Source organism: Etheostoma spectabile, chromosome 15 (genome assembly GCF_008692095.1).
Source record: "Etheostoma spectabile isolate EspeVRDwgs_2016 chromosome 15, UIUC_Espe_1.0, whole genome shotgun sequence".
Taxonomy (NCBI): Eukaryota; Metazoa; Chordata; class Actinopteri; order Perciformes; family Percidae; genus Etheostoma; species Etheostoma spectabile.
The window spans coordinates 15507779-15529025 of NC_045747.1; the positions used below are offsets into that span (position 1 = coordinate 15507779).

The following is a 21247-nucleotide window of genomic DNA, read 5'->3' on the forward strand; positions in this document are numbered from 1 at the left end:
GGGGGGGGAATGGGAGAAAGAGAGAAGCGTGACAGTGATGTGGGCAGTGAGTGAAAGCCAAGAGAATAAAAAGAGCCCATCATTACACGCAGCTATTCTGTCATTCCATTAGAAAGAACAAATTGACCCTTATCAACCCTGTCTTCTCTATAGAGACATAATTGGGTATATATAATTAGGGATATTTTTTAGAACCTACTGTACATTGCATTTGTTCCATCTCCTCCCAGTGCTGCCCTGCTCAGCCTACCCCTGCAGCGCGGTTTGTGTCGGCTCCAGTTGAAATTACAATTCCTGTTGCCACACATGAATGGTCATTGCATGAAGAAGAATAACACTAATTCTGTGGCAATGGGTGTCGTCAACTGTATGAGGCCAGTTCCTTGGTAGATATGTAGGATGCCGTTGTGAAATTATTGAGAAAGTACAGAAGGACCCATCAGTCATTTGGAACGTCTAATTGCTTTTTGTCTTCTGGTAAGACTTGACACATAGGTGTTATCAATCACTTTAATTATAATAATACTATGATGTATTCACACGAGCGGGAATGCAATTGTGAGGATGGCTGGACTGAACTGCTTAATAGAGTGTACGGAACAGTTACGTGTGAATTGAGAGGGTGGTCGAAGCTGCAGATGCATAATGAGAGGGGGAGGGTCATTGCGAGTGTGCACTTAAAGCAGGGAAAATCTCCATCTTGATCATTGATTTTCCTGTCTTTGTGCTGCTGTAGTGGTAAAATTAAGGCATTCTAAGTACTTCAGACCCCATAGTGCTGAAGAAGCTTTTTTGTGGAGTTACATCCACACACTGTGGTGGGTTTAAACCTAGATTTAGTTTGGGTCTCTGTGTCTGTTTCTCTAAGCTCAGTTTGTTCTTTTCAATTGTTGAAAGACATTATGGTTCTGGTCAGGAACATGAGATTGTGCTGTACGATAGATCTACATTTCCACAGTTGACCAAAAATAACTTTAAAGAAAATCTGTATGTATATATACCTGGATAAATGGATACTAAGCAAATATTGTGATAGTGTCCATTGTTTCCATCCATTGTGTATTTGTCAGACATGATGCCTCAGTAGCATAGAACATTATCATTTCTCTGTCTCTCTCTTACGGTATATGCACTTTATCTACTGAGAAAGGTGTTGCTTGTCAAAGGGGCAATTAGGGGAAAATTAGGGCATAAACAACAGCCTATCAAAACTGGATTGCACTGCACTGCTGGATTACTTATTGACATCTGGCAAAACTGTTGTAGTAACAACTCAACTTGGGTGTGACAACAATAAAAACACAAGGAAGAGAAAGATCCAACATCATTTATTGTCATATTATTCATATTTAGCTAAAACTTAGATTAAGCGTAGTGGTGCATACATGGATTTAGTGTATACATGCACAACTCTTGCAGAATGATCAAATTCACATTAAGCATGAAGTTTGTGTTTTTCTTCTTGTTTCTTGTGTACAAAAGCCTGCATGAATGCCTCTGCTATTAAACACAAATACTACAGTAATTTCAGTAAAGGTTGTGTCTCAAGAAAAAAAACATATCAATAAATTGTCAGTGAAATGTCTGCTTTTTCCTGTCAAAGCTTCCAAAGGTAAAGGACATCTCTGAATTTGTTTCCATGCGCGTGTCCTCCGGTCTACCTGTGGTCAGAGGTCAGTGGGACTGTGTCTGTTGTTATTGGACTGTCTGGGTTTCAGCGGTCAGCATTCATCTTCCGTAACTTCGCTGGCAGGTTGTCCTCTGGTCTCCCTCTGGTTGAGAGCAGTGGGCTGTGCATGGGGACCGGAGAAGGGGACAGTTTGGGCATTGGGCTGTGCTGGTACAGGTCTCCAGTAGACTGGGTCATGGGGTCAAACCCCACCTTGAGGGATTTGAGTTGCAGCCGATTCTCCCTCTCAGGCCCCGGCGAGGAGTTGAGGCGTTGAAGCTTTAGTGGCAGGTCTCCTGTGCTGCAGGCCTTCTCCGAGTGCTGGGAGCTGAGCAGCAGCACCTTCCTCTGCAGGTCCTCTTTCCCGGATGAACTCATCCTCTGCAGCTTGCTCGGCAGTCGACCTCCAGTCCCTCCCCTCCTTTCCTCTGATATGTTGATGCAATCCACGGAAAACACCCGGTCACGCCGGGCACCGTAGCTCTCAGTCAGTGTGGGGGTAGGAGTGGACAAAGGCGAGGGCAGTGAATTCTTCTCTTCATGCTCTTTGACGCTGTACGGTGGTGTCGGTACCTCAAAAGTGCTGTGGAACTGAGAGTAGTCTACCCTGAAAAAGCCCTCCTCCAGGGACATCACTGGCAGGAAGCGATGGCCCCATAAAACCTCATCCTCGGTATATGACGTTCGTGCCTGGCATGTCATACCTACAGGAGAGTAACAGGGTAGTGATAATACATAAATAAATGGGGTTTAGCTCCAATAAAACAATTGATGGCTAATAAAGTGGAATGTGAATGGGCAGTATTCCCTCCCATTATCTTTTTTTCCGCTTTGCTCTTTTTTTTTATTGTTAATGGAAGCACTGCTTCTTGCTCGTTCCTGTGGAATCTACCACCTAGTCCGATTCAGTCACATATTGGAGATTGAATACAGTAAATCCACTGGGAAAAAGTCTTACCCAAATGGTTCATGAAAGCAGATAAACCGTTATTACTACCAACTATTATAATTATCTATTTCCGTATTTTAAGCATGTCGCCTCTAATGTACTGAAATGGAATAACCATCATATGATAAGAGATGAAGGACATCTTTATGTGCCATTTCTGAGTGTGACATCTATCTGTCCTCAAATATTCTTTCCTGGAGGTCATTGCAGTGTTATTTGTTTCCATTGTGAGTGATTTCCTTTGTTGGACTGTTAACATGGGTGTAAGGTGAGGTGCTTGTTATCAGTGTGGCTTGTGTTGGTCGTGATAATTGCCAGGTTTAATCTGATCAACACAATAAGCAGTCCTTGTTCGCACATCAAGACATCAATGTCAAAAGCCATGGGTCCTGTCAGTACAAGTTTTTATTTTAACTTGTTCATGGTGAATTCTACTGGCCTGAATCCCCGTTCACAGACAATCATTTCTTGACAAACTGATATCATGCTCTTTCGGCAGTTGTTTATTATTTGCCCATAATGTAAGGATTTCCTAGAAATATTGGTGATTGTGTGACCACTCAGTACACTATAACAGCTAACAAACATCTTAAACACTTTTATTCCATTTGACCTTTTGTAAAATAATTCTCTTGACATTTGGATGTTTGGTCATTTGCGATCAAGAAGCACCAAGTACATATTTGTTCTGGTTCAGAGGCTCAGCTTTCACCTGAGCTTTTCTGTTAAACACAAAAGTTAGATGTTGTAGGAGTCAAGCCTGTCCCTCTGAGGGATGATATGTGCAGTGTTATGTCATAGCCTTATGCTATTCCAGGCTCACTACTCATCTTCATCCACAGAAAAGTCAGTTCTACATTTACGCAAAGGTTATTTAAATTTCATAATTAGCCCAGAGGCTGGCTTTAATCACAAGGGTGAGTCCACAATAATTTACAGCCGTATTCTCTGGTCTTACCAAGAGAATGACTGTATTTCTGCAGACAGTAGGTACATAAGACTAGTAGTAATACCGATGCGTAAAGTGAAAGCTTGTAGGTTTAATGCCTGATGGGCATGTAAGTTTTGTTTCATCTTTCAGGTATCCTATGGGTATTCAACCAGCTGGTTAATGTTGACGGCATCTTGAATAAAAATAAAATCCCTCAGCACAACTTTGCAAACACTTGGCAGACAGTGAGAAGTGTGTCCCTGAAGACGACTTTAGGTAAACTTCCTGGCATTAGCCTTCACTGGCACTGTTTACATAGCACATTGTGATGCTTTGCCTTTTTTGTGAGACTCTATTTGAATATGGCCACTGTTATTTAGCAAAAATCTAAATAAACACACACTTGCAGAGAGGTGTGTGTCATCTGCATATTAGTGAAAGTGTAAGCTACAGATGGAATCGATATTCCAGAGCAAAAAAGGGAACTACATCAAACCATCTTGAGTGTCCTATACTCAATGCTTTACAAAGTTTTGTAGTATGGTATGCACACTGTTCTGCTGTGGATTTAGGGTTTAAATGATATTCATGTATTTGGACCATGTAGGCTGCTTTCTATTGTAAATGTACAGAGTGGGTTTGTTTGTTTTGTAAACATCACAGGCACCTGTACATATAGTCTGCAGAAACCTTTTATGTATTATTATGTATACAGGGATATGAATAACCCAATTACTCTTATGTTACGCTTATGTCAACATCCTATCCAGAAATAAATGATCATGAGCTAATGTAAACACACTCATTGATTTCAAGACATTCTCAATTACCAGGACTAGATTTATTAGATGATGGCTTGAAATAATTGTAAAGAAAATAAAATAAACACAGTAACATGGAGGTTATATGTTCTATAGAGATTACTTTATATCTATCTAGTCCTTCTCTTCAGCTTTAAATGCACAAAATATTCTGTTTTTTGACCTTATTCTGAAAAAAGGTAGCTGTGTTTCTCCTTTTTATCAGGTTTGCAGCCTTGCAAACTGTTGGCTGGTTGGTTTGTGTACAGCAACCATAGCAACGCACAGACAACCGGCAAGAGGCCTGCTGTAAAACCCCCGATTGAGACGCATATTATGAATGTGCTGTATACATGTCCAAAGTGTCCAAAGAATGCTTCTAAAACCCGAAAAATACCGGAATATCCCACATCTTAATCGTAAAATGCTATATTCAGAAAAAAGCTAATTCGGAATATCCAACGGAATATCCTGTTTCCTTAACCTGTATCAAATTTGGAATACTGTCATATTCTGAATAATAGTGCAACATTGGTGTGCATGTAAACATACTCATTGTGAGGATGATGATGATATATTTTGGCCCACTGGAGGTGGCACTGCCGGGGTTTTCCCTCCTTTACTCCTCAGCTCTGAGTACCACAGCACTGCAACTCTAAACTTCTGGATGCACCCTGATTAATGGTTTTATCAATGGAGCACAGACCGTGTTGCGTACAAGCCTCTACACTTCCCTGCTGATCCCTCCTGCTCTAAGCCTATTCTGATCTGTGGTTCCTTCTACAGCAGCGGCAAAGTGAGGGTTATGGGGGATGGATAGAAGCAAAGCTAAAAAGAAAAGAGTGAGATGGATTTATTCATATTGGACTTGAGGCAAGAATCATTTTTGTTATACAAGCAACAGAGAGAACAGTGAGAGTACTCCAGCATGGCTGCCTGTAGTTTACAGCGGTGGCTGTATAACAATGTCTCCCAGGCTCAGAATTACCTCCGCTCTCAGCTGTCATCTGAAAAATGGAGTGGAACTTTGACTAAAACCCGGGTCATTTATCAAGGTGACACTCGTCTAGGACCACAGGCTTTTATTATGCATAGGGTGTACATAAACCTGCAGTAATAAAATATCCCCTCATAATTCAATCAGGGTGTCTCATGTGTCTCATGTATTGTTGTCATTCTCACTTTTTTTGCTCAGCTCCCGCGTTCTTCATATATGGAAAATTTAGAAGGAGGGGAAATGAGATTTCCCAGAGTTTAGATTACAAATATCCATTAGACCGGAATGTTTATATGCATTCAGATTAATATAGGGATTTACATTTAGATTGAGAGTGAAGAAGGTAAGTAATGAGAATGGGATATAGGTGAATACAAAAAGCATAAAAGGAAAAAGGTGAAAGAAGTGAAGGGAAAATGAGTTTAATTCAGGAAGAATCCCTCACCGGTGGTCTCCACAATGCCCTCGAGGATAACGACAATCTCAAACTCTTCGTTCATGAGGGAGCGCTGGGATAAGTCGAAAAATGGGCTCTTGGGGTTGATTTCGTGGCAAATGGTGAGCGGAGACACCAGGAAGAGCTGGTCTGCACCTGTCCCAAAACCAACATCCAGTTCACACTGGTCAAGAGGCAGGAACTCGCCCTCGGGTGTCTGACGGGACTGAAAGACAGTAAAGAGAGAGAGAGACAAGAGGATAAAGACACAGCCAAGAAAGTGAAATAAAGATAGAAAGGAGACCGATCAGATGCATGTCATCACAAAGCAGAGTAAGGAAGATTCTTGAGTCAAATTATAGCAGAATGTAAAAAGATGTCTTCACAGGAACATTGCATTACAAGTCCTGCATTTGAAATGTACTAGTGTATTAAAAGGATAAGTACTCTTTCTGCAGAAAAATGTGACTTACATCATATGTGACATTATTAGATGGTTAATACTGATGCATCAATTTAAAATCAGCATTTTACTGTTGTAGTTTGTCGAGTTGGAGCCAGTTTTAACTGCTTTATATACAACCAACCTATAAATAAATCTGATATAAGATAAATCAGAGGGATCATAGAATGAAAAAGAAAAAACAAAGTTCTATATAAATGTATTATTAAACTTTCTTGAGTCGCTTTCTTGTAAAATATTGGATTTGATCTCTTTGGGCCACTAACGGTCTTAAATGAAACCATATGAGATGTTTAGAATTCTGGTGGAACTGATAACTCATAGACATCTGAAATCTAAAAATGAGACAACTAGATTCTGCTCTGTTTTTGTAAGGAGTCACAAGCCAATGGATATATGTAAAAGGGAACTACAGGAAAACAAGTACAACAAGCACCTAAACTTTTAGTGTGTGATGCGGTGATTCTGTAAAAATACATGCAAATTTCCCTCCTAAATAGGTGATGGAAGATGTTTTCTCTCCCTGTCTATCTCAAATGTCCATCGGTGCCTCGGTTACAGTGGCCACAGATGTTTTACGCTTGCTTGGCACTTTACGTAGATTTTATAGAAGGACTTGCAGGCAGACGTTTGAGACAGCCGTGTTTGGACCGGACTTGCCCACAGAGTGTTAACTGGTGCGAAAGAATTTAATTGCACAGATGACGTTGGAGCTGGGCACCGTGGTCCTGGATGTATTTTATCCTATCCTGTCTTATTCTGTCTAATCAATCTGTTCACTTTTTTTCTTCTTGTTTGCTTCCCACACGTAGCAGTCTGTGTCCACACTCTCTAACATTTTTTGGCCATTTTCTCACATCCTGCTGTCAGTAAAGAGGCTTGCTTTTTCAAAAGCTCTTCTATTAGTTAATGTCACTATAAAAACTTGAACTGATCAAAGGTCAAGACGATCTTTGCAAATCACCACATTATAAAATAATGAGGAGCAAGGTAGATTTCCATTGTGGTAAGGGTGAAAAAAGACACTTCATTCTGTGATTTTACATACGGTATACAGTATCTTTCTTTTCTACTTAAAAGAGCATTACACAAATTCTTCATATTTGGGAAACTTTCTTTTTAAGTCAGTAATTAATATTAAAATGACAACAACAAAATCAGTGTCAAGTTCATTTTCTAATAAAAAAAAAGCTTTAGTCTCTTTTCTCATTTTCTCCTTTTATTTCACCTCTAGCAAATAATTAGACACCACCCACCCACACACATAATCATCTCCTACACAGACAGACACACAGCCCCACCCCTTTTTTCTACAACCATTTCTGCCTTTTTCAGAGCTTTTGTTCTCGTTAATCCTTAAAAATAATTACATGCATTTCCACAAAGGTAGTTTTCTCTTTCAGTCAGTGTCATCTATATCTGTTTGTTCAGGCCCAGATGGGGTGATAATAAAACAGAAAAGTGGAACATCTTTGATTTCAACACACTGTATCTCACAGTCAGCCCTGCCCTCCATAGTTACATTTGCTGCACCAGATTTTATTAGATGTAGGTATCGTTAGCGATGTGAATTGGCTGAAAACCTTGTCTCCTGCTTTATTTCAAATGTTTCCAGCTCACTCATTTTGTATTGAGAATCTTGTAAGAGGCTCCTAAATACGCACTTTGAAGGCTACATACAGTACTGTATGTCTCCGTGATATCCTGCTAAAAGAAAGAGGCTAAAGCTCACAGACCCTAGCCAAAAAGTCAGTATCCTCTCTGGGTGATGACGGGTTATTATGGACCCAACTGCAGTTCTAGGCAAAACCCGCCCTTCAATAGCATTCACGTGCTAAGGTGGGCCATGCGCCCATGCTCGGGTAAGGTAACTGAACTTGATTTGTTCAGGTCCTATCGGCTCTCCTAACCTTAACTACTACTTATGAACAATAGGTTTCACTTTTAACGTTAAAAGAGACAAGTCTTTTTGGATGAGGGTAGTGTTGGCTGGAGTGCTAACATTCCTTAATCCAATAAAGTGCAGGACAGACCATACTATAACCCTAAACTCTGTTAGCATACAGGACCGGATACTACACAGTATGGAGATAATGTAACATCACAATGGACTTTTTTTTTTTTTGCGTAAACTATAAATCTACAAACTTTACCTCCACAAAGAGGGTTATGTTTTTGGTTCAGTTTGTCTGTTTGTTTGTTTGGTTGTTTGTCTGTCAGCAGGACTACAGAAAAACTACTGGCCCAATTCTCATGAAACTCGGTGGAGGGACCATTACATTTCTGGAGCGGATCCAAATAACAGGGCAGACACACAAATTATTTTTCACTTTTGTCAACATTGCAAGATGTGCTGCAATCATGGGGTATCATAATAATTCGAAAAATGAGTTCCCAACTGGGACAATTCACACTGCGTTGACGTTGTGAAGTAGCATGCCCTTTCTGACGGCCCTTCTGGTTAATGATCTGCTCAATGGCCTTGGAGGTAAACATTAGGTTACCAATGTATGTGGTACGTTAGCCAGACATGCTAACTTGGATGTGAGGGCGATCTGGCTGCAACATCTGTCACCCCATTGATCGCTAGAGGTTATTCATTTGGGGGGGGGCAGTAGCTCAGTCAGTAGGGAGTTGGGTTGGGAACCGGAGGGTTGTTGGTGCAAGTCCATATAGGGATCAAAGTCTGGTGGTGGATTGGTAGCTGGAGTGGTGTCAGTTTCCCTCCTGGGCACTGCCAAAGGTGCTCTTGAGCAAGGCACTAAACCCCCAACTGCTCGGGGCAGCCCCCTCACTCTGACATCTCTTTAGTGCATGTGTGCGTAATTCAGTCCTGTGTGTGATGAAAACCGAGTGTTAATAAAGTATTTATTATTATTAGTAGTATTTTTAACAATTGAAGTGTCTCTTATTTTGAAGCTATTCTTTCTGTTTTGGGGCATTGAAAAAAGGTTAAAAAAAGACTTTTAATCATTATTAAGACGATACAAAACACAACCATGAGCAGAAAATAACTTTTAATAAGATTACAACTTATACAACTGTTTTGAACCAATGTTAGAATACATATGCTACCATATCATAACATTACTTTAATAGCAAACTTTGACATCATATTTCATATCTATATTTTGTCACTGGCTGTTTTATCAGATAGTTTTGCAGGAATCAAAAGATAAGGATTTATGTCAGGTTTCAGAGGGTGAGCATTTGATTTTCATTCATAAATTTGGTTTACAACATATCTGGTTCTGCCTTCTCTCCAGTGATGAAATATAAATAAGTACATTTACTTTGAGGTACTTTGAAATTGTAGGTATTTGTACTTTACTTGAGTCTTTTCTTTTATAATACAATACAGTATCTAGGCCTACAAGTTCAGTTGAAATTATTAAACAATTAAACACTTAGTTGATTGACAGAATTGTTTTAAATTGTTTCCAGTTTTTATAAACTATGAGGATTTTTAATATTTTAAGTACATTTACCTGATGGTACACACTTTTACTTTACTAAAATTTTCAATGCAGGGCTTTTACTTGGTACTGTGGTATTAATAGTTTTACTCAAGTAAAGGATCTGAATACTTCTCCCACCACTGCTTCTCTCTCATCCAAATGTTACCTGCACAGCAGCAGCTTCCAGTCAGAGCTTTATTTCATCCTGACGTCCAAGTAATATTGCCCTGTAGGCTAGTTTATCCCTCCAAGAGGCCCACTGTGAGTGTGTGAGTAAATAGGCTTTGCAATGCCAGAAAACCTTGCATTCTATTTCTATCTCCTGTGAATATTAATTGGATTTATTTTGAAGAACCTCTTTCATGTCAGGGTGCGGCATTGTTCAGGTGCTTACAGGCCGCTGAATACCGTTTGGGTGGATGTGGGTTATCTCATGCTAGCTAAGGGAAATTCTGCTTTTCATTATCTGTCATTGTTGCTGAAAGAGTAAAATGATGGATGCTTGCAGGCAAACATTTCCAGGCAAAGCTCCTTACACAGACCCCGTTGGCACTCTCCTACTCGTCTCCCAGCACAGAGATCCTGAGATAGCTGAGCTTGGCTACTGTTTTCTTTTTCATGTAAATCCCACACTCCAACAAATAAACAACTTTCTCTCCCCCAGCTAAAGTATCAAAACTGGGACTTTTAGAAATCATTTTCAATTGTGCTTTTGGGATAATTGTGCAGCAAAAACACTACATTCACACAAACACATCTCCACATCACGTGTGACTAGTCAACAACCTGTCAGCTGCTCATTATCATTAGAAAGGCATCAGGGTTTTGTTTCCTTCTAACAAAAGTAGTGTTTCCCTGGTGTGGATGATGTTAATGGATGAAGACAGGTGATGAATATAATTGATTAGACCTAAAGCGGCACGATCTTCCTACCCAACACAACTCCACTCCATGCTCTGCTGGGCCTTCATCAATCAGTAGCCTGGGAGGGGGCTGAAGGAGCTTGTAGGCAATCAGGTTGACAGACAAGCTAGACGAATCGCACAGACGTCCCCGTTGCCAGATACCAGATAGTCTGCCTCCTCAGTTCATTTAGAAAGGCTTGAGACATCATCTAACACTTCATGAATTGGTTGAATCAAATCTAGTCAAACTATGAATGTGTAAACATGTACTGTAAACGTGTCACAGATTACACTCGTTAGGTGTGCCTAATTTTATTTAGATTTACTGTATTGCAGGACTGTTGGATTAGTTTTCTCTTTTTGCTGAAACGGTTTTAGATGTTTGTTGATTCAATTGTATGATCATTTGAAAACTAATAAGCAAGCAAGCAGTGGTTCAGTTAGCTAGAAGTAATGGTTTCAATAGTTCGGAAAAATAATGGAAAACAGTGTATTTTAAATACATATATTTTAAATCTGAAAATGTCTTTAGGTGTAAAAAATTATGAACTTTTTTAGGCCATTTTCAAAGGTGATCTAAATCTTTTCTTCCTGCTTCTTTCGGCCCAAAAACAACACAAAGTTGTACATTACAGTCAACATCAAAGACACAGCCTGGTTGCTTAGTCACAGCTGGTTTAACCTCTGTTGTTTTTCTTATCTTTTGATCCACTGTCACCTACACTGTGTTTTGTTGAAGCCAAAGTCACAGTTTAACAACCATCTCAATCATATAAATGTTTACGTTCTCAGGCAACTGAACACGCATAAAGTAGTAATTTGATTGAAACTCATAAAAGCTACTGCATAAAAGCTGTTATCCAGGTGAACAGCAATTCCTGTGCTGCTACAATTTTTACGACATAATGAACTGAAACTCAACATAATGACAAAACCTGTTCTGTATAAATTGACTGTACTGACTGCGGCAAAAAAAAAAAAAAGTTACACTCATAATTTTCCTGCCACTCAGCTCCCTACCGGGCTGACCATTTCCCACTAATTGTGAGGCGAGCATTTGCAAATGTATCCACTCTAGAAAGCATATCTGAAAAGGTGTGTGAAAACGTCCGCTTACAGTGAACAGAGGGCCAAAAGGGAAACAAAAGATTTCCCAGGGTCAGTGTGGTCTAAGTTACTTTTACCTTGAACTGGATGTTTTGGTTGTTCATTATCCTTTCACACAGTAACACGAACGGTTAGCTGGGGGCAAACCCGGGAAAATAGGTCTGCTAGTTTTTCTCAGGTTTATGTGTGTAATAATGAGCTGTAACACCTAATTTCTGCTGCATGTCTTCTTCTTTTCTGCCGGGAAAACGTCTGTATCATGGACCATCCAAATTTTGACTGACCAATTATCAGAAGTCAGAACTCAAAAATCTGATAACTATGGTCAGTCACAGGTTTAGGACAGACCACTTTTTCACCAGAATTTACTTTGATTTTGCATGACCACATTTTTTAAACATTCAGTGCCAACATAATTTCACTTACTTATTTCTGCAATATGTGCATTTCAAAGTTAAAGGAACACGCTGACTTATTGGGACTTCAGCTTTTACACTGTATCCCCCAAAGTTAGACAAGTACAATACATACCCTTCTCATCTCCGTGCGTGCTGTAACTCTGTCTGACACCCCCAGCGTTAGCTTAGCCTAGCAAAGATCCTGCAGGTAACTGGTTCCAACTAGCTACTGCTCCCAATAAGTGACAAAATAACACCAAAACATGTTCCTATTTACATGTTGTGATTTGTATAGTCAAGTGTACATATAACAAGGTCACATGAGACACAACAATATTCTAACCGCATACTAACTGGGAACTATATTCTCAGAAAGGCGAAGCACTGCTACTTGGGCGGAGTGATTTGCTCGCTGCGCCTGAGGATCCCACAGTTACTTCCGTCAACAAAACCAATGTGAATAGCTAGCTAATAGCGAACAACACTGCTGATCATGGCTGACTTTGAGGAATTGTCAGAGGATTTCTACTTGGTAGCAAACCACGATCCAGAACCATATCGGTCGAGGGGATAATCAGCACGAAGACGGACTGGGGGTGTATGTGTGGAATCCAATTCATTAGCAAAGGTAAAGGCTACAGTCATGAGTGTTAGCTCTAGCACGGCTCATTTTATTCCGGGGTGGAAACAGTACATTTGTGACAGCACAGTAACATTACAGGGGATAAATGTAGCCCGAGAACAACTGCAATAGTAGTGACCACCCTATTGATGTAATAGTGTTTTTAATGTTACTCTGAAACATAACGGAACACTTACCGTAGCCGCAGGAGATCCACTTTGTCTGGTCTGTACTATCGATGGGATGGCCGTATCCATCAGCACACGTTTCATGGTCCGTGTGGCTAATTCCATTTTTTCAAAATAATCATCCTCAGTGAAATGTTCTGAGCAAACGCGATGGTTCTTGAAGGTGGCTACAGGTGTAATTGGATCCATATCCAGAGCAAGTAGCCATAGATTCAGCCGGTCAGTGTTTTTGGTTGGAATTCTATGAAACATCGTGGTATTACCTGGTCTCTCGTTTATTGTTGCAGCTCTTAACAATACAGCGAACACCTGTGATTGTAAACTAAGCTTTTAGTATCTAGTAATTGTTGACTCTATAACTCTGAGCAGACTCCCGGCGAACTCTCTGCTCCGTGACAGGGATTCTCAGGCGCGGCGAGCAACTCACTCCGCCCAAGTAGCAGAAGTACCGGTGCTTCGCCTTTCTGAGAATATAGTTCCCAGTTAGTATGCGGTTAGAAGATGGCTGTGTCTCATGTGATCTTGTTATTTGTACACACTGTGACTATACAAATCACAACATGTAAATAGGAACATGTTGGTGTTATTTTGTCACTTATTGGGAGCAGTAGCTAGTTGGAACCAGTTACCTGCAGGATCTTTGCTAGGCTAAGCTAACGCTGGGGGTGTCAGACAGAGTTACAGCACGCACGGACATGAGAAGGGTATGTATCAACGTGTCTAACGCTGGGAACAAACAGTGAATAAGCTAAAGTCCTAATAAGTGTGTGTGTTTCTTTAGGGTTAGGCAACTGAAGTGTACACTGTGCAACACTAATTGTTCAGTCAGACAAACTCCATCCACCACACCAACCTCCAAAATTTAACTTCCCACCTGGCTATGTGTTTATAAATCATCTGCTGCAGACTTGATAATATGAAGTAATTTCTATGGATAATGGGCGGCTGTGAAAAATCTAATAGCGAGATGGTTTATCACAAGTAAAAACCTGTTGTATTTGATTGTTAATCTGGTGAGGATGCATGTGAAGTCATAATCATTGGGTGTCAGTAGAGGTGTGTGCTTCACCAAAGTGTATCAGGTCAGTCAAACCAGGATGAAACTGGTATTAGATGTTGTTTGGAGATAAATGCCTAGAATGTTTTTTTTTTATATCTTATGCTCTGGTTTGGTTTCCTTCCTTTGTGTCAATGTGACACTTACAGTAGTGACTTTAGCTGTCGATATGGCAGAAATGGTGTCACAATGTTCTTGATCAAAAATGTGTTTTATTGGGACTGTGCTGCCTCTCATTTTCTACTTGGGTGTGGAAAATACTGTAATGAGGCTCATATATTATTATTGTTAGGAGCCTGAAGATGTATTGCTTATTCAAGAATAAAAATGTATAATTTTCTGACTTCAGTCTGCTGACTCGGACATTACAAATAACACACGCTCCACCTCTCACATGCCTTCTTTTGAATGTCTCGGAAAGAAAACTTGAAAATGTGTGTGTGTGTGTGTGCGTGTGCGTGTGCATTGCACACTCCTACACCAAAACATCCTATACGACTCTGAATTATTTAGGTATTAGGTAATATTTAGGTATAGCAAAGAAAAGCGTAGTGGGAGTCCAGAGTCTTAAGGTTTTCTGGTTCTTGGGCTCACTAATCTGAAGGGCTTTAAGGCCTTTTCCCAGCCCTCCACAACATGTTTTTATAATTTGCATCTCTATTCTTATTAGATAAGAAATGGAAATCAATTCCAGTGACTAGTTTTTATTGCCCATCACCCAATCCTCTGAGGAGACACAGTATACTGTACAGCCAAGAGGATTGTTCTCCCTTGTATGTCTCTGAAATAGAAGGCACCACTCACACAATGACAATATTAAGAAAAAAGTGAGTTGGTAATTCTTTCTGTTTCTCCTTTCTTACCGTGAGACTCTTCTTTCAGCTCTTTCACCACTTTTTATCACTTTCAGTCAATTCCTTCATTCTCTCCATCCTCCTAAAGTATATTTTAGCTAGGATGTTCCACCAGGATGCCCTCTGAGGCGGCCATGGATGCCCTGCCAAGCTACATTTCAACTGCTTATGGTGGGACTCTGTATGACAGCTTCTATTGGTCTGTCTCTCCCTTCTTTTTGCTGTCACCCAAGTGTCCACGACAGTTCAGCATGGCTCTGGTGTCAACAACTGGCTCAAAGTTTAACAGGTTTTGTTGTCTAACAGGTGGTACAAAAATAAGTACCGGGTACTACCCACAACTTTTGCAAATAGAAAACCAAAAAAGAGGGAGTTAAGTTTACTGGAGCCTTTTCGTACTATGCAGTGGGAATGTGGCATGAGAATGCTTTCACACCTAACCAGTTTGGTTTGGTTTGGTTTGGTCAGGTTAAACCAAACTCTAATGCTTGTGCCCGGGAACTGCAATTCATTTGAGCTTTCATATGATGAGATGTCAAAGAAATAGTTTATTTTTAACCATAAAATATTTTGGTTGCATTTGGTTATATATTCTTCCAGAGAGCTGTTCTGTGGCTTGATGTACGAGTCATCACAAAAACCTTTTCACAAACTCTCTCACACACACACACACACACACAGTTTCCATACAAGTTAAAATGCTTCCTATAGTATTATGATTAGGTATGACTTGAAGAGGGTTGCAGCTCAAAAGCTCCACCAACATTTCTATACAGGGACTGCACCGAAAGCATTCAATCTAAAATGTGACTACTTAAGTTTTAGTGTTTGAGTTTTTAAACATTGTATGTGATGTGTAATATCTATTGGTGTGTTTAGCCTAAACACATCTTTGTGTTCTGTACTCTGACAGAGCTGCTGCTGTTTTTTTGTGAGAGTCTTTGAAGCGAAAGAATAAGGTTGGACCACGAAGCCCTGGAGCAAAACTGAAAAAACACTAAGGAGCACACAGCTGTATTTATTGTATTTCACAGAGGGAGTGTAAAGATGTGGGGTTGGCAGAGAGGTGTTGGAATTAATACAGATTTTATTTCTTGCAGTCCAGAAGGAAAGGTGAAAAGAGGATCTCCAGTATTAAAAAAAATCCATGAGCCTCAGTCATTATTTTGATGCGATGTATGTCTTTTTTTCTTTCCTTTTTTTAAAGTAACACAAATCCTGATATTTTTCTTCTAGTTCTGAATACCATTGTTTAAAAAAAATCACATACAATCCAATTAGTATGAGTTCCAGTGTGCTGGTTTGTTGCACAGATGGAGACAGTCTGATTGAGACGCTGAGAGCCTACACGCACAGGGTAGACGAGGGAAGTCGATGTAGACATGTGTGATTGTACTTTAAGCCCATGGGCTGTTCACTTCCTCCTCAATGCTTATAACTGTAGCTCAGTTTGCCTTGCCTCCCTCCCTGCCTGCATACATCATTAGACTGCCCAACATCTGAGTGTATTGTCCTTTTATGTTGAAAAAAATAGATAAAAAATAAAGCACCCCAAAGAGAAGAAAGAAAATAATGCATTTCTTTATGGATGCCATAAATACTTTTTATGCCTGCATGGTCTTTCCCAGGAGTGCTGTTTTACTGACTCCAGCAATCTGTGGTAGTATCTGAAGCTCCCTCTCACTGCTGATACACTGAGCATAATTTTCTCCCCCATGGGAAGAAAATTCCCCACTCCGTCACATCCACTTACTGATGCACACATATCTAACCAGGTGTCACAACTGATGCTGGACACAATGTCGACCATCCACACTTACAACAGCGCTTACAACAAAGACCGACAGCCTTTTACTATCTTATCTCAGTGGTTTCAGATGCACCTGGCTGCACTCAGCCTCACCATACTGCAGGATTATGGTAATGCTACCAGTGTGCTTTGTTTAACAAGGCGTACATTGTGTACTGGAACCTGCTTACAATTAAGCTTTGAATGAAAACAAAAATGTAAACCTTCAATATGCAACTATTCTTTTTCCCTCTGGGCTCAGATGAAAGGAAAGTAAAGGAAATTAAGAGCACAGCATTGTGAAAAAAAGAATCGGCTGTTTTATTTGTTTTTACTTTCCATTAGCTTCTACTATTTGCATACAGTACCTCTACAGTATGCAATACTTTGGTTGAAGTGTTCCACACTGTGGAGAGAAAACTGTGCTATCCAATTCGGCAGGCCGTCTTGTGAGTTATAAAAGTTAATTATACTGAACGTGTATTTTCATTTAACTCGGTGTAATTCATGTTGCTTCATTGGTGAAAGAAGGTGTGATTCATTTACATCAGCTCCTACACTTGGGTTAGTTTTCAGGGAGTTCTTATCATCAGAGAAGATCTGGTGTTGAGCTTACCTTTATGAGTTTGCACCTGATCTGAGCGGATACCATGTGGCTGTTCCGCAGGTTGCCCACGCGGAACATGAGGCACAGTTTGCCGTCTCGCTGGGATATCACTGCGTCCTGACTGAACATGAGCGTCTCTGCGCGTTTCTTAGGTTGGGACATTTTTATGAACATGCAGCCGATGAGAAAAGCGTCCACTATGGAGCCCATCAGCGACTGAAACAAGAAGAGAATGATGCCCTCTGGGCACTTCTCTGTAATGTACCGGTAGCCGTAACCGATCGTGGCCTCAGTCTCGATGAAAAACAGGAAAGCTGAAGGGAAGTTGTACACATTGGCCACACAGGGGGTGTAGGACGCGTCGTGGCCGTGATTTAGGTCTCCTCTGATGTAAGCGATGATCCACCACATAGATGCCATGACCAACCAAGCTATCGTGTACGTTAGGATGAAGATGAGCATGTTCCATCGCCACTTTAGGTCTACCAACGTGGTGAAGAGGTCAGAGAAGTACCTGCTGGTCTCTCCACCGAGGTTTCCGTGCTGCACGTTGCAGCGACCGTTCTTGTCCACAAAGCGCTGGCGTTTCTTCTTAACCGGAGCAGAAAAAGTGGCTGCCCGATTTGTGTTCACTACCTGGTAGTCTTCGCCAAATTTTCTACGAAGTGCCGCCATTTGAGCTCTCCTGAAGTAAAAGGAAAACGACTTGCTTTTTAATCCATGTTTTGGGTTGTTGAGCCTCCAAATCACTGGTTACCTGCAGTGCGTAAAATGCGCCATGGCCACTTTAGCGCGCGTAAAGCCTAGGAATTAAACAAAAACAAATCACGCGTATTTCAGTTATTTTTAAAGCACTTATGGTATCTGTTAATATATATATATATACATATATCAAATTCTTCTAGACATTTTAGACGACATCAGAAGATAGGTGACTGTAGCTTTGCGCTCTGCTCAGTCTCAACTAACTGACTGGCGTGATGCTCGCCAGCAGAGCAAAAACCGAGGAGCTGTCTACCATTCACAGCTTCTGGTGGGCTGTAGAGGATGAAGAGGTGTTTGTGTGCGTGCGTGTGTGTGTTTGTGTGTGTGTGTGAGAGAGAGAGAGAGAGAGAGAGAGAGAGAGAGAGAGAGAGAGAGAGAGAGCGAGAGGGAGAGAGATTCAAGGAGAGGGAGGGAAGGGGGCAGGGAAAGAGGAGGGAAGAGTTATACAAGACTGCATTCGTGTGTTAAAAACAAGAGAAAGAGAGTGGTGAACAGTTGGACTTCTGTTTATTTCATCTGGTCAATTGAATCAGCGTGCAACAATATTTATATATTAAATAATTGGTTTATTAATGTGTCCATTCATTCCTTATCATTCAGTGCTTATATAGTGTTTACATTTTAGGTTATTCTCTGTATGATTAAAAGCCTGGAGGCTCACACAGAGACTGGAGGATTTCAAGTTAAACTGTGCCATCTACTGGAAGGACGCCTGATGTGCATATTAGATCTAACACAGGGCAATATAGGGGGCAACAACCAATTAGAGTGCACATATAGTAATGCTTTGTGCCTCTGTTAACTTGTGCCATATCACTAAAACTTATTAAATTGAGTTAATTTTGTTAAGTAATCTAACAATCTACTAACAATGGGAAACGTTTTAAGTATTTTCCCAAAATCTTGTTGTTTTTTGGACTTCTTGCTAATAACGTAAATGTTCCACTCACTGTCCAAAGGCAATGTCCATTTTAGGTCTGACATTAAATCTGTGCTTCTCCTCTTTCCTGTGACGCCTTCTTATTGATCTGGACATTGGATGGCTAGAAGAGGATTTCCTGGACATGTATTCTCCCAAAGGACAGTCCAGAAAAGGATGCAAGGCCCTCTCAGTCTCTTTGCCCACATTTTAATCAGACAGAACACAAATGTCTGCATTGCATATAAGTACTACTAATATTAACTAATGCATATTTACAATTTCAATCACAAAGGTGAGATGAAGAAGTTCTTGACTGATTTAATCAACTGACCCTCGTCTCAAATGATCCTTATTCAGACCTTTAATTGTGTTAAGACCCAGGAGCATTACAGGCATGAAAGAGGCCTGTGTTCTTTAAAATAAACAAAATCAGATACACAATTCAGGTCATTACATAAGTTGTTATTTTGAGCACTTAATCATTAATGGACAGATTTTGGTTTTTAAGAGTGTCAGCCTCGGTGTAGTTTTTTTAGTTGCTGTCACATCAGAAAACATTTAATAAAGTAACAGATATAAAGTGTAATTTTATAGACAATTTGAAAACTGACAAATAGAAAAGGACTGCAGCTTATGAAGGAAGTGCAGTTTTAGTGACTCTGAAGAAGCAATAGTCATAACTCACACTCAGTTTATTAGGTACTCCCACATACGAGTAATGCAGTCTAACGGCCTTGCAGTAAATCCTCCCTTCATGAAGGTTAAAATGTTTAGTTTGTGTTGAAACTGTTCAGGGAGAAGTTGATTCCACTTTGTGAGGATGCAGTTTGTGGTGCTATTGAACAGCAATATACGGAGAGGTGTCTCTGTTAGTTAGCATACCCTCACACATATAAATAGGGTGGACAAAATCATTTAAAAAATCTGCATTATTTTCAGGTCATAAATGAAAGAGGAGGATGGCTCCCAAAGAGACAGCAGCTTCAGACAGGAGAGGATGAGAAAAAAGTGCTATAGAACTTTGGGTATTTCCAGATCATTTTGGAATATTTCATACATTAAATACAGAATAATCTAGAGGTGTATTTGCCTGGTGTGCTATTCAAGTGTATTCTCTTTCAGTTACACTGTAAGACTGACCAGATATTTCACCATCCCAGCTGCAGGTGTTAAAACTTTTTTTTATTCTAAGCTAAGCTAAGCTAGCAATCCGATGGCAACTACACATTTAGCGTAGTGCAATCGCTCTTCAAATCAAACTCTTGGCAAGAAAGCAAGTACATTTCCCAAAATGTCAAACTATTTTTCTGCAAACACATTGGCTGCATTATCCCTTTTCTGCTTTTAAATAAATATCTTGTAACAGAGAAGTGGAACCAACACTTTAAAATTAGTCACAAAATTTGTAAGCCCAGTCAGACATACTTTGTTTTATCTGTTGGGGTGTAACTGCATCTACAAATTAAGTTTACCAGTGTATATAAGCCCCTACTGTATATACCAACTAATAATTGGGAGTAGTATTGACCTAGTTTCTGATTTGTAACATGTGCCATTTAATATCAACTATTAACACACCACATAGAATCACCCAAATATTACAGCACAATTCTCCCCATTGCACAGGTTGTTAATAACTGATAAGGGATTTCTATCCCAGCAGAGGGAACTCACACACGGCTGTGATCCTCCTGACAATTGAGGATAAGAGTATAGACTGCCAGGATTGCCATATGTTATGTGTAGGCATCAGGCTTTCCCTATGAGAGGAATCTAAGTCAGCACACAAGCACAGGCAACCACTAAGAATTGGCTTGCAATTGTTCACAGTTTTCTTGGCCTCCGATGTTAAATGAGGAAGGTAATTCAGCTTTCACGTCCAAATGATTTGTGGTGTGAGGTTGGGATGGATTCAGGGGAGGAGGGAGTGAAAACAAAGACACAGCACAGGCTGAATTATTAATGAGGAGTTAGAATTGATAACCATCTGCTTTATATGATACACAAATTGCCACAGATTCCAGACATGAATGTTAACCATCCTTCTAACCTAACTGTGGTCTGTTCAGGTCTGTCTGTCTCCTTTCCATTATAGGCAGATTACTTAATTTAATGTGGAGTCAATATCAGAATCAGAATCAGAAATACTTTATTGATCCCCGAAGGGAAACTCTGTGTTAAAGTTGTACAAATAGCAGAAATATAAATAAAGAAACAAAGAAATATAAGGAGTGTTTATATTTACATAGTTAAAGGAATGTTATGATACAGTATTTACATAAATAACATACTTAAGGTGTTGCAATGGTGAAAAGTAATAATAATTATAA

The 21247-nt window shown here is 40.1% G+C and overlaps 1 protein-coding gene across 1 annotated transcript; it reads right to left on the reverse strand.

The window, feature by feature from the left end:
* Positions 1–1311: 1311 nt before the first annotated feature.
* On the reverse strand, positions 1312–18123 carry kcnj19a (potassium inwardly rectifying channel subfamily J member 19a). Its single transcript, XM_032537502.1, has 3 exons — positions 17240–18123; positions 5792–6008; positions 1312–2373 (listed from the first exon to the last, which is right to left on the reverse strand). The coding sequence occupies exons 1-3, from the start codon at positions 17903–17905 to the stop codon at positions 1715–1717; spliced, it is 1542 nt and encodes a 513-aa protein (XP_032393393.1). The 5' UTR covers positions 17906–18123; the 3' UTR covers positions 1312–1714.
* Between the last annotated feature and the right edge of the window lie 3124 nt (positions 18124–21247).